Source organism: Ambystoma mexicanum, chromosome 11 (assembly GCF_040938575.1).
Source record: "Ambystoma mexicanum isolate Mex_15411 chromosome 11, UKY_AmexF1_1, whole genome shotgun sequence".
NCBI classification, from domain to species: Eukaryota; Metazoa; Chordata; class Amphibia; order Caudata; family Ambystomatidae; genus Ambystoma; species Ambystoma mexicanum.
In genome coordinates, this window is record NC_090934.1 from 55,953,185 (window position 1) to 55,965,508 (window position 12,324).

A 12,324-nucleotide genomic window follows, 5' to 3' on the forward strand; every position below is an offset into this window, starting at 1 on the left:
TCTGGAAAGGGACTAAGCTTGGATCACAGATTATTCTTTGTCAGGCTAGGAAGGGTCTAAGCTTGGATCACAGATGGTTCTGGGTCGGGCTGGGAAGGGACTAAGCTTGGATCACAGATGTCTCTGGGTCAGGCTGGGAAGCGACTAAGCTTGGATCACAGGTGGCTCTGGGTCAGGCTGGGAAGGGACTAAGCCTGGATTTCAGATAGTTCTGGGTCAGGCTGGGAAGGGACTAAGCCTGGATTGCCGGTGGTTCTGGGTCAGGATGGGAAGAGACTAAGCTTGGATCACACATGGCTCTGGGTCAGGCTGGGAAGGGACTAAGCCTGGATTGCAGATGGTTCTGGGTCAGGCTCGGAAGGGACTAACTTTGGATTGCAGATGGTTCCGGGTCAGCCTGGGAAGGGACTAAACTTGGATTGCAGATGGTTCTGGGTCAGGCTGGGAAGAACTAAGCTTGGATTACAGATGGTTCTGGGTCAGGCTGGGAAGGCACTAAGCTTGGATCACAGGTGGTTCTGGGTCAGGCTAGGAAGGGACTAAAATTGGATTGCAGATGGTTCTGGGTCAGGCTGGGAAGGGACTAAACCTGGATCACAGATGGTTCTGGGTCAGGCTGGGAAGGGACTAAGCTTGGATCAAAGATGGTCTGGGCCAGGCTGGGAAGGGACTAAGCTTGGATCACAGGTGGTTCTGGGTCATGCTGGGAAGGGACTAAGCTTGGATTGCAGATGATTCTGGGTCAGGCTGGGAAGGGGCTTACATTGGATTGCAGATGGTTCCGGGTCAGGCTGGGAAGGGACTAAACTTGGATCACAGATGGTTCTTGGTCAGGCTGGGAAGGGACTACGCTTGGATCACAGGTGGTTCTGGGTCAGGCTGGGAAGGGACTAAGCTTAGATTGCAGATGGCTCTGGGTCAGGCTGAGAAGGGACTAAGCTTGGATCACAGATGGTTCTGGGCAAGTGTGGGAAGGGTCTAAGCTTGGATCGCAGATGGTTCTGGGATAGGCTGAGAAGGGACTAAGCTTGGATCGCAGATGGTTCTGGGTCAGTGTGGAAGCGACTAAACTTGGATTGCAGATGGTTCTGGGTCAGGCTAGGAAGGGACTAAACTTGGATCACAGATGGTTCTTGGTCAGGCTGGGAAGGGACTGCGCTTGGATCACAGGTGGTTCTGGGTCAGGCTGGGAAGGGAGTAAGCTTGGACTGCAGGTGCTTCTGGGTCAGGCTGGGAAGGGACTGAGCTTAGATTGCAGATGGTTCTGGGTCAGGATGAGAAGGGACTAAGCTTGGATCACAGGTGGTTCTGGGTCAAGCTGGAAAGGGACTAAGCTTGGATTGCAGGTGGTTCTGGGTCAGGCTGGGAAAGGACTAAGCTTAGATTGCAGATGGTTCTGTGTTAGGCTGAGAAGGGACTAAGCTTGGATCGCAGATGGTTCTCGGTCAGTGTGGGAAGGGAATAAGCTTGGATTGCAGATGGTTCTGGGTCAGGCTGGGAAGGGACTACGCTTGGTTCACAGGTGGTTCTGGGTCAGGCTGGGAAGGGACTAAGCCTGGATTGCCGGTGGTTCTGGGTCAGGATGGGAAGAGACTAAGCTTGGATCACACATGGCTCTGGGTCAGGCTGGGAAGGGACTAAGCCTGGATTGCAGATGGTTCTGGGTCAGGCTCGGAAGGGACTAACTTTGGATTGCAGATGGTTCCGGGTCAGCCTGGGAAGGGACTAAACTTGGATTGCAGATGGTTCTGGGTCAGGCTGGGAAGAACTAAGCTTGGATTACAGATGGTTCTGGGTCAGGCTGGGAAGGCACTAAGCTTGGATCACAGGTGGTTCTGGGTCAGGCTAGGAAGGGACTAAAATAGATTGCAGATGGTTCTGGGTCAGGCTGGGAAGGGACTAAACCTGGATCACAGATGGTTCTGGGTCAGGCTGGGAAGGGACTAAGCTTGGATCAAAGATGGTCTGGGCCAGGCTGGGAAGGGACTAAGCTTGGATCACAGGTGGTTCTGGGTCATGCTGGGAAGGGACTAAGCTTGGATTGCAGATGATTCTGGGTCAGGCTGGGAAGGGGCTTACATTGGATTGCAGATGGTTCCGGGTCAGGCTGGGAAGGGACTAAACTTGGATCACAGATGGTTCTTGGTCAGGCTGGGAAGGGACTACGCTTGGATCACAGGTGGTTCTGGGTCAGGCTGGGAAGGGACTAAGCTTAGATTGCAGATGGCTCTGGGTCAGGCTGAGAAGGGACTAAGCTTGGATCACAGATGGTTCTGGGCAAGTGTGGGAAGGGTCTAAGCTTGGATCGCAGATGGTTCTGGGATAGGCTGAGAAGGGACTAAGCTTGGATCGCAGATGGTTCTGGGTCAGTGTGGAAGCGACTAAACTTGGATTGCAGATGGTTCTGGGTCAGGCTAGGAAGGGACTAAACTTGGATCACAGATGGTTCTTGGTCAGGCTGGGAAGGGACTGCGCTTGGATCACAGGTGGTTCTGGGTCAGGCTGGGAAGGGAGTAAGCTTGGACTGCAGGTGCTTCTGGGTCAGGCTGGGAAGGGACTGAGCTTAGATTGCAGATGGTTCTGGGTCAGGATGAGAAGGGACTAAGCTTGGATCACAGGTGGTTCTGGGTCAAGCTGGAAAGGGACTAAGCTTGGATTGCAGGTGGTTCTGGGTCAGGCTGGGAAAGGACTAAGCTTAGATTGCAGATGGTTCTGTGTTAGGCTGAGAAGGGACTAAGCTTGGATCGCAGATGGTTCTCGGTCAGTGTGGGAAGGGAATAAGCTTGGATTGCAGATGGTTCTGGGTCAGGCTGGGAAGGGACTATGCTTGGTTCACAGGTGGTTCTGGGTCAGGCTGGGAAGGGACTAAGCTTGGATTGCAGGTGGTTCTGGGTCAGGCTGGGAAGGGACTAAGCTTAGATTGCAGATGGTTCTGGGTCAGGCTGAGAAGGGACTAAGCTTGGATCGCAGATGGTTCTGGGCCAGTGTGGGAAGGGTCTAAGCTTGGATCACAGATGGTTCTGGGTTAGGCTGAGAAGGGACTAAGCTTGGATCGCAATTGGTTCTGGGCCAGTGTGGGAAGGGACTAAGCTTGGATCGCAGATGGTTTTAGGTTAGGCTGGGAATAGACTAAGCTTGGATTGTAGATGGTTCTGGGTCAGGCTGGGAAGGGACTAAGTGTGAATCGAAGATGGTTCTGGGTCAGGCTGGGAAGGTGCAAGGAGTTGTGCTGCGGCAAGCACAGGAGCATTTCGGCACCGGGCCGGGCCCCCATAAGATATCATGTTTCTAGGGCAGAATGATTGTCCGCTGGCGGAGTTGCCCTCGCCGGATGCTTCTGGCTGCCTTTTAGTAGACCTGGCCCTGGGAAGAGATGTGAATTGGGAGTCATCTGCTCTGAGATTTTGGTCTCTGGGGTCTTATGGTCACAGTGAAGATGATCCTAGTGAAAGGATGCTGGTGTCACACCGGGTAATGCCAGACCCAAGAATAGAGGCGGCTTGGCTACAATTGTCATTTTTGGGTCACAGATCTCGTAAAATGGTGGTCAAACTGATCGGTTGCTCATCCATGTCTCTGAGTTCCCACTCACTGGTGATAATTCTTGGATTTCATGGATCATTAACTATTTCAACACTTTTGGAACTCTTTCAGGGTCAGCCGGGGCTCCCGGGTATCCAAGGCCCCCAGGGGATGAAGGGAACACAGGTGAGTACTTTGGGTTCACCCTGCTGTGCATTTAGCAGATTTTGGTTCTCTCGATTTGTTCTGGTTTTTGGTAACATGTCTCTGTTTTTAGGGAGATCCAGGCCCTGCAGGAGTCGGAGCAGAGGGACAAAAGGTTGGTGCCAGGTTGAATGTTTCCAGCATGCCTTTCTCTGAATCATGTGGCTCCCCTCACAGCTCATAGTGATGGTGGCAGACTGGTTCAACTCCCAGATGTGTTTTCTTCCCATCAGGTCAAAAGGTTCATTAGCTTTCAAAAGCTTCTCAGTGATTATAAATCCATCTTTCTCTCCTCCACTCTAGCTGTGAAGCTTTCCAAATTACTCAACAGTAACTCCATAATGGCCTCATGCAACTAATTATGCATAGTGCCCCCTGCATAAGGGTGTTGACATCAACTAATTGGACCTTCTGGAGTCCCCCTTGGACCTGCATCACTTATCACCACAGCTTGCACAGCTGGATTCAAACCTTTGCACAGCTGGATTGGACTATCCCCACCAGAAATCTCCACAAGATAGGGTGCAACCTCACCACCAAAGCCATGACCACTGCTCCCCTTTGTACCCCGCATCCCGCGCTGTCCAGGGTGGGGCCTGCGGGGCCATCATTCAGGGTCTGAGCGCCATGAATCTGCAATGCCCTGTCCCACCACTTTCAGAAAACTGTTGTAGACCCATCCCTGCTTCCAAGCATTCCATCCAACGGATGACATCGTCGCGACTCGACTCCCGGACCCCATTCCTCTACATCAAACCCCACACGCTACATTCATGACCACCCAGCCCCTGCACACCACAACACACCACCATGTAAAGGAGAGGATCATTATTGTTTTATAACATTAAAGCAATCATTAGCAGTACTTTGATAAATGTAAAACGACTAAAATTACCCTCAAATGAGCATTCAGATTGACTCCTGTGGGCAGCCATTTTAGAATTCATCTTCGCTATGTTGCAGAAACTGTTACAGAGTAACAATAACAGATTGATTATCAGAAGTCTGGCATTGTGCAGCTGGAGCTACACCCTGCCTGAATGTAAACAGCGGCCCACATTGTGTCACTGCACCATACAGCAGACCAGGGCGGCTTGACATGAGCTTTTTCCGTGCGGTAGGGGATATTGTATTCCTTAGAATACATCCCTGGCCCCTCCTTAATGGAATGGAAGAGATCTTCCAGCTCCTGCTACACGTCATCATACATCCAATGCAGGAAAAGCAGCTTAAAGTGTATCTAGAATACATGTTCATGTTGTGCCCTAAAACAAGTAATAACCCATAGATATTTACTATCTTTTGTTACATTCTAGTAGTGAACAACGAGAAAAATACTATCCTAATACGTTCCTTATCAGTTAATGGCTGTATAGTGTCACAGAAAACATTTTTCAAGGCTTAAATTAAGTGCTGCAGTGAGAGCCGGACGTTCTGGAGTCGCAGTGACGCATCATAACTCATTACAGTGCAGTAGTGATGTCATTGTCTTACTACAGGTCAGTAGTGACATCACCAGACGCTAAGACCAGTCTTTAGTGACTTGTGTATGTGCAGGCTGCCATGTATTTTAAATGCGCAATGTGCTTTCAAGTCTGCAAAGCGCTTGTTATTGGTCCTCTCCCACTGGAGTCCTGCATGTCCCACGAGGTGACGTCATTAGCATCTAAGTCTTCACTGGAGCAGGAACTTTTCTATGTTTTGAATAATATATTGACATGTTTTCATGTGCTGTACAAAAGGTGTCCAGGTTTCTGGTGGGGCCTGAACCTTGCAGAAAGCTGGCTGATTAGGGCCCCTCGTCACTGCCACCAGGGGGCCCCATTGACTGAGTAACTGGCTGCTCTGCAGAGGGCAGGTTGGGGTGCAGGGGAGGAGGGGCGCCGGCACGTGCATTGGTGGCCAGGTGGTGGGGGCTACATTGAAACATCAGGTGGAAACCAATGAAGATGGAAAGTAAGCGAAGTGGTGGCCCCGCCAGGATTAAACGCACTCCACAGTCACCACTTACCAATGGATAATTCATTAAGCCTGCCAAAATTATCAATATATATTTTTTTTCTCCTTTAATGCATTGTGCATATATAAGCCTGAAAATATGATGTTTTATTTCTGGTGCAATGTGCAATAACAAGCATAACTATCAATTCAACGCACAGTGGGGTAAGGAGTTGGCTCCTTGATCAGTTAATACATGGGTCGTAAACTTGGCCTTGCCAGATGTTTTAGACTTCAACTCCCTTCAACCCTAGCCAGCATAGTCAATGGTGGGGGGGTCATGGGAGTTGTAGTTCAAACCATAGGGAGCTGCGCAGTTTGCAGACCCCTGAGTCAATGCATGCGTCTGTGTCACAACATAGAAAATCAAGTGTCTGCTGCGAGTCGCCTGAGCCTCTGACGCCACAATCTTTCTCTTTGCCTCTTTCAGGGCGAAAGCGGGGCGCGTGGCTTGGTTGGGAGCCCGGTGAGTATCTTCCATGAAATGGACGAGGGATGGGGGGTGAGTATGCGGCAGGAGTATGTGGAGCATTTCAGAGCGCAAAGATGCGGGCTGGGCATTGGTTTCACGCAGTCGCTTTCACCCACCTGCGTGCCCCTGGAAGACAAGTCAGAGGTTGTAGGTCCAGTGTGCAGTGCTTTAAGTGTGATAGGAAATCCAGAGGGGGCGCTCCTGCGTTACACAGCAATATTCGAGGGTAGAGCCTGAAAAGGGTCTCGCGCTGCCTCAGGAACCCAATTACCAAAGGAACCTATCAAGCGTAGAGGTCACATTTAATAAAATAAGTCACCCAGTGAACCAGAACACGTGGTCATTCCTGCAATGAATCAAGTAAAACACATTTTAAGAGGTGCATTAAAATAGAATAAATGTGCCGTGAAAAAATCGACCAAAGTAATGATATTCAAATATAAAATCGAAATTAAATCAAACTAGGTCAGTGCACCCTGCAATCCCACAGTTCTTTTGAAGGAAGGCCATGATTCTTTTATGTATTAGATCAATGAAAACATAATGATCATGAGACTTTAATTAAATGGGTTACAAGGAGAAAAACATATTCTCTATATTGGAATTTCCCTCCCAGGTTCGATAATAAGTAGCTCCAGGTGTGTGTAACTGGCATGCATTGGTGAAGAGCAGTACTATCGGTCACCCCTTAAATTACATGACTGCAAGAAGAAATCAGAAGTCAGTTTGGGGGCGCCCCTGGTAGAGCTCCGGGTCAAGGTCCATATTTGGATACAAGACAGCCCCGGCCAGCCCATTAGCCTCCCCCGAAAGTTAGGATTGTCAGAACTTGTACTTTGACATTGCCAACAATTCCTGTTGTAGTCAGCAGAGCTCTCTCCTCCCAGTAAAAGAAAGCCTTCATCCAAGAATGGTAAACAAAGGTGCACTGACGACAGGAAATGGCGGGAGCCGGTGCAGGAACAGGACCTTGACCTCCTAGGAAACAAGAGCTGTGAAGCCTTGAGCACAGGAGTCACGGATGCATGGTAGATGCTCTCTAGTGATATAAGGATAGGAGGGGAGTGGGACCAGGTAGACCTGAGCAATGGATCCTTGCACGCAGGAGTCATGGATGAACAGTAGCTGCATTCTAGTGATACAAGAATGAGAGAGGAGTGGGACCAGGTAGACATGAGCAATGGAACCTTGCACACAGGAGTCATGGATGAACGGTAGATGGATTCTAATGATAAAAGAATAAGAGAGGAGTGGAACCAGGTAGACATGAGCAATGGAACCTTGCACACAGGAACCTTGCACACAGGAGTCATGGATGAAAGGTAGATGGATTCTAGTGATATAAGAATAAGAGGGGTGTGGGACCACGTAGACATGAGCAATGGAACCTTGCACACAGGAGTCATGGATGAATGGTAGATGGATTCTAGTGATATAAGAATAAGAGAGGGGTGGAACCAGGTAGACATGAGCAATGGAATCTTACACACAAGAGTCATGGATGAACGGTAGATACATTCTAGTGATGTAAGACTAAGAGAGGAGTTTGAACAAGTAGAAATGAGCAATGGAACCTTATACACAGGAATCATAGATGAAGGTTAGATGCATTGGCGGGATTTGATGGTGGGTAGAGGAGTGGGGCCAAGTAGACATGACTAATAGAGTCTTGCAAACAGGCGTCATGAATGAAGGGTAGATGCATTCTAGTGATATAAGGATAGAAGGGGTGCAGGACCAAGCAGACATGAGCAATGGAACCTTGCATGCAGGAGTCATGGATGAACGGTAGTTACAGTCCAGGAATATGAGGGTGGTGAGAGCAGTTGGGCCAAATAGACATGAGCAATGGAACCTTGCACACAGGAGTCATGGGAGAAGGTTAGGTACATGTGTGGGATATGTGGGTGGGGAGAGCAGTGGGGCAAAGTAGACATGAGCAATGGAACCTTGCACACAAGAGTAATGGATGAAGGTTAGATGCATTTGTGGGATATGAGGGGGGAGAGCACTGGGGCCAAGCAGACATGAGCAATGGAGTCTTGCATACAGGCATCATGGATGAAGGGTAGATGTATTCTAGTGATATAAGGATAGGAGTGGTGCAGGACCAAGTAGACATGAGCAATGAAACCTTACACAGAGTCATTGGTGAAGGTTAGATGCATTCCAGGAATATGAGGGTGGGGAGAACAGTAGGGGGGGGGGGGGGCTGTGACAAATCAACTTTCTTGGTACCAGTGGTCAAGGGGTAAATATCAGTTTCTAAATCATCAATCAACCCCGCACCTCTAGTACACCAGAAGGGATCCAAACAAATTGCAATACTAGTAAATTATAAAACCTCCATGTCCAATTTTCGGTAATTTGGATGGAACGGCAGGTTTATCTCTGCAAGGTCGTGGATCGTTGGTTAGTTGCAACACAGTGAAAATACAATTATTACCCAATGATAAAAGGGACTGTCCAATCAAGGTTCTCTACACATATCTACTTTTAAATTACTACAACAGACAGTTCTAGCACACTACAATTACAACCCACAATGGAAAGCAACATACAGGACAGACATTTTCACAAAGGAAAGGGATGCCCTCTGGATACTCACAGGAGGGTAGTTGGTAAAGTAATCAGTATTTTAGTTCAAGATAATTTGGTTTCAACATCAAAGGGGCAAAGGGTCGTAACTATCTCTAGGGGCAAGCAGAGAAGGACCAGGGGGGCAGAACCACAATGTACCTGGTGCTGAAGAAGTTCTTGCTGCTCGACAGCATCAAGGTGGTTCCAGGGCACTTTGCAGCCCATGGGACAGAGTTAGTAGTGGGAGACAGCTGTTGGTACCAGACGGCAGGCATTTCGTCAAGCAAGGCTGGACGGATGTCTGCAGTCTGTCTGGCATGGCGGCTCGACGCCAGGAATCATTGTCCCTGTGCTGGTTGAGGCATCTTAGATGGCTCTGGTGACTGCAGCGTGACCACAGTCAGCGGTGCAGCCGAATGCGGTTCGAGGACTCGACTGTCTCAAAATTGTCCTTGAAAAGATGGACACTGGATGATGTTTGTGTGGCACTCCTCCTAGCTTCTTCACAGGGCTTGAGTCCTTTCAAGGCAGACGGCCAAAAGCTTAGGAGGGTGTTAGCAGGCAACAGCCTTGTCCTTTGTCCAGAGACTCTCCGGCACTTCCCACCCAGTAAGCTTGCTATCAGAACCTAGCAGGGAACACTGTGTGCTGGCTGGGTACTGGGTCTGGAGCTTCTGGACGGGTCCTCTGAATCTGGTACCGCACTCTGTTCCCTGGGAGATGTTTAGGGGAGGGATCTTGCTTCCCTCTTGGAACTCCTGTCTTTCCTTCACTGGAGGAAGATGTAAGGTAGACTGTACCTTCAGCTCGGGTACAAATTAGTTCTTCTTCTTACTATTTGTGAAGTCTTCAGATTATCTGATCAGTGAGGGGCTCAGCCCTCTTTTCAACCCAAACAAGCCCCAGTGATTGGTGCAGGCTAAGCCCACCTTAATGAACCAATCCTGGGTCTCCATGAACAATCTTCAGTGATGCTTCAGGTCAGAATCAGAGTGTTTGGCAACAGACAGGAGAAGGATGACAACATATACTTCTAAGCCACACCCATCTTCCTGTCTGCTGTACATCAAAGTGTCTCCCTAATTAACTGAGCCCTATGCAGTGCTTGGTCACAACATGGGCTTCCTTTGAAGTAGGGGGTTGCAGGCAGTCGCTCGTCTCCTACAATTCGCATTCTTCCCTGCTCTGAAAACAGTGGTTCCAGACAGGACATTGACTGCCCTTTCATACCAAGGAGGAGTGTTAGTACCAAGTTGACACATTGCATTACAAAGAGGTGTTGGTTTCCGGTCTCTATTGTCACTTCCTGCACCCAGGCCTTCCCTGAGGCCTGCTAATTCACATGCTTCAGTATTTGCCACCACCAGTAAGGTGCAAGAATGGAGATGCAAGTCCATGGGGCCTTGAAATGCTAATCAGACTGCCCCCAGCTAGAGGCTTTAGATGTACCCACAGCTGTCAGATATCAGCTACACATGACAGGGAAGGACGGCGCTGGTAATCTGTATCCTCCCAGAGTATATGACTATTTTTCTGCTGTGTGCGGTGAGTGTGGGAAATATGTGCAGGAATGGCCCCACTTATTTTACGGAGGTTGATCTCCCATCATTCATTCTATTTAAATAAACAAAAATCAAAATGACCGGCGAGCGCACTCTCCCTGTGCGGAAGGTCGAATTCCTTGCAGGGGCCAAGTAGACATGAGCAATGGAGTCTTGCATACAGGCATCATGGATGAAGGATAGATGCATTGTAAGGCTAAGAGAGTGGGCAGAGGAGTGGACGGGAATGTAGAACTGGGATGGCAGGTACTGAAAATGGCAAAGTCACAGATGGGCAAGGATAGAGGGTGGGTGGGTGAAGAAAAATGCTGAGGAGGGAATGAGGATTTTATGGCAGAGGGAAAGTTAGCAGGGAAGGTGCATGAAAGGTGATGTCAGGATGAAAGGTGTTCGTCGTGTGGGTTTATAAAGTGAATATGGCAGAGTTGTAGGGAAGAGAAGATCTGAGAAACAAGCTGGCAGCGAAGGAAACGGGATGAGTGAATAGTGGGTGCATAAGCGGTGCTGACCCTGCGACACTGGCCTACACTCGAGGCTTTCCATAACCCACTGCCTCACAGACTGAACACAAGGTGGAACATGAAAGCTATGTCCAAATAGACTGGAGGCCAGTCATGATATAAGGTGTGTGCAAGAGGCACAATGGATTGAGATAACAGTAGACAGAATAGCAGGGCCCTCTGCCACAAATGCATCCACTAACACTTTGCTTTCCTTCCGAAGGGCCCCCCTGGACCGTCCGGTACTCCTGGATTCATGGGACTGAAAGGAGAGAAGGTGAGTACTCTGCCCTTTGCATTCTTCACCCATGTGCCAGTCATGAAGTTCCATTTTGCTTTGAAGCAGTTTTTGATTTCATTTGTCGCTTCTAAGCGCTAGTGAGAATTTGACACCTACCTACACATTTCGTTCTGCTCCTGCTAATGTAAGCTGTCCATTGGTAGTGTGGCCCACGCGTTGCAAACTTCTGTTTCCAATAGTAATAGAATTCTAGATAAAGTAATTGTTGTTTGTTTGACAGTGCAAATAAATGGTGGGAGGGTGTGGAGGACTTGGTGTGGATGGCATCGTTTCTGAGTCTCGCCTTATTCCAGCGCTTAGAGACCATGCCTGCTAGAGGCAAGGTTCACCTCACTTTATTTGCCTGCCATCTTTCAGTATCCTTGCCTATATGTGTCAGACTTTATGCACCGTTGACCTATGGGACTAGCGGCAAAACTGACATTTAAGATTTTGTTTGGTTTGTGCCTGAAGTTGGTTGGTGTGCGCGGTGTCCCCTCTTATGCACAGTTAGTTTTCCTCTGTGTCCTTCTGAGCAGCTGCCAGGTTCTGCTCTTAGGCCAGCTTCGAGATTGTTCCAGAGCATTGGGCCTTGTATTGAGAGACACCTGACACACACACTTTGCTGAAGAACCTTTGGTTAGCAGAACATCTGCAGTTTGACTTGTAGGTTCTTGGACGGGGTGGGAGGCAGCAGTGGCTTCTTCAGGGAACCCAGGCAACATGTTATTTCTTTGTTTATTGTTTTTATTGAGCCTGTTGAAGGCATGTCAAGTGCAAAAAATGACCGACACCAAAGGATGCACAATGTTGGTCATTAATAAAAAAAACAATCCTCGCTAATCCACTATGAAACCATACAGCACAGCAGAACTTGGATGAAAACTGAAACATACTGATTAGCTAATATATATCTCACCCCGTTACTCGAAGAGTCCTTGAGGATGATATATTTTTTAACATTTTAGTTTTATTGTATTATAGTCAAAAGAAGACTCTTCACAAATACATAAAGCTTCAACAGCATAAGCATTAAGAGAAATACAAATAAAAAATAAGAAAGAGAAAATAGAGAAATACATGCATATACAAATTCTTCCCTAAATTGCTCATTTAACTCAACTCAACCACATTAATTACTCTAACTTTGCATTTTGTTAAAACCTAAAAACATTTAAACATCTAAGTACCTCCAGTGCCACATTT

At 48.4% G+C, this 12,324-nt stretch overlaps 1 protein-coding gene across 8 annotated transcripts in view; it reads left to right on the forward strand.

Moving 5' to 3' along the window:
• The window catches only part of COL16A1 (collagen type XVI alpha 1 chain), a 706,769-nt gene that overhangs the window by 492,891 nt on the left and 201,554 nt on the right, over positions 1-12,324 (forward strand). For all 8 annotated transcript variants that reach the window (XM_069622515.1, XM_069622517.1, XM_069622520.1 and 5 more), the window contains 4 exons: positions 3,655-3,708; positions 3,800-3,841; positions 6,155-6,190; positions 11,062-11,115. In XM_069622515.1, coding sequence (XP_069478616.1) covers positions 3,655-3,708; positions 3,800-3,841; positions 6,155-6,190; positions 11,062-11,115 — 186 coding nt within the window. The remainder of the gene's footprint in view (positions 1-3,654; positions 3,709-3,799; positions 3,842-6,154; positions 6,191-11,061; positions 11,116-12,324) is intronic.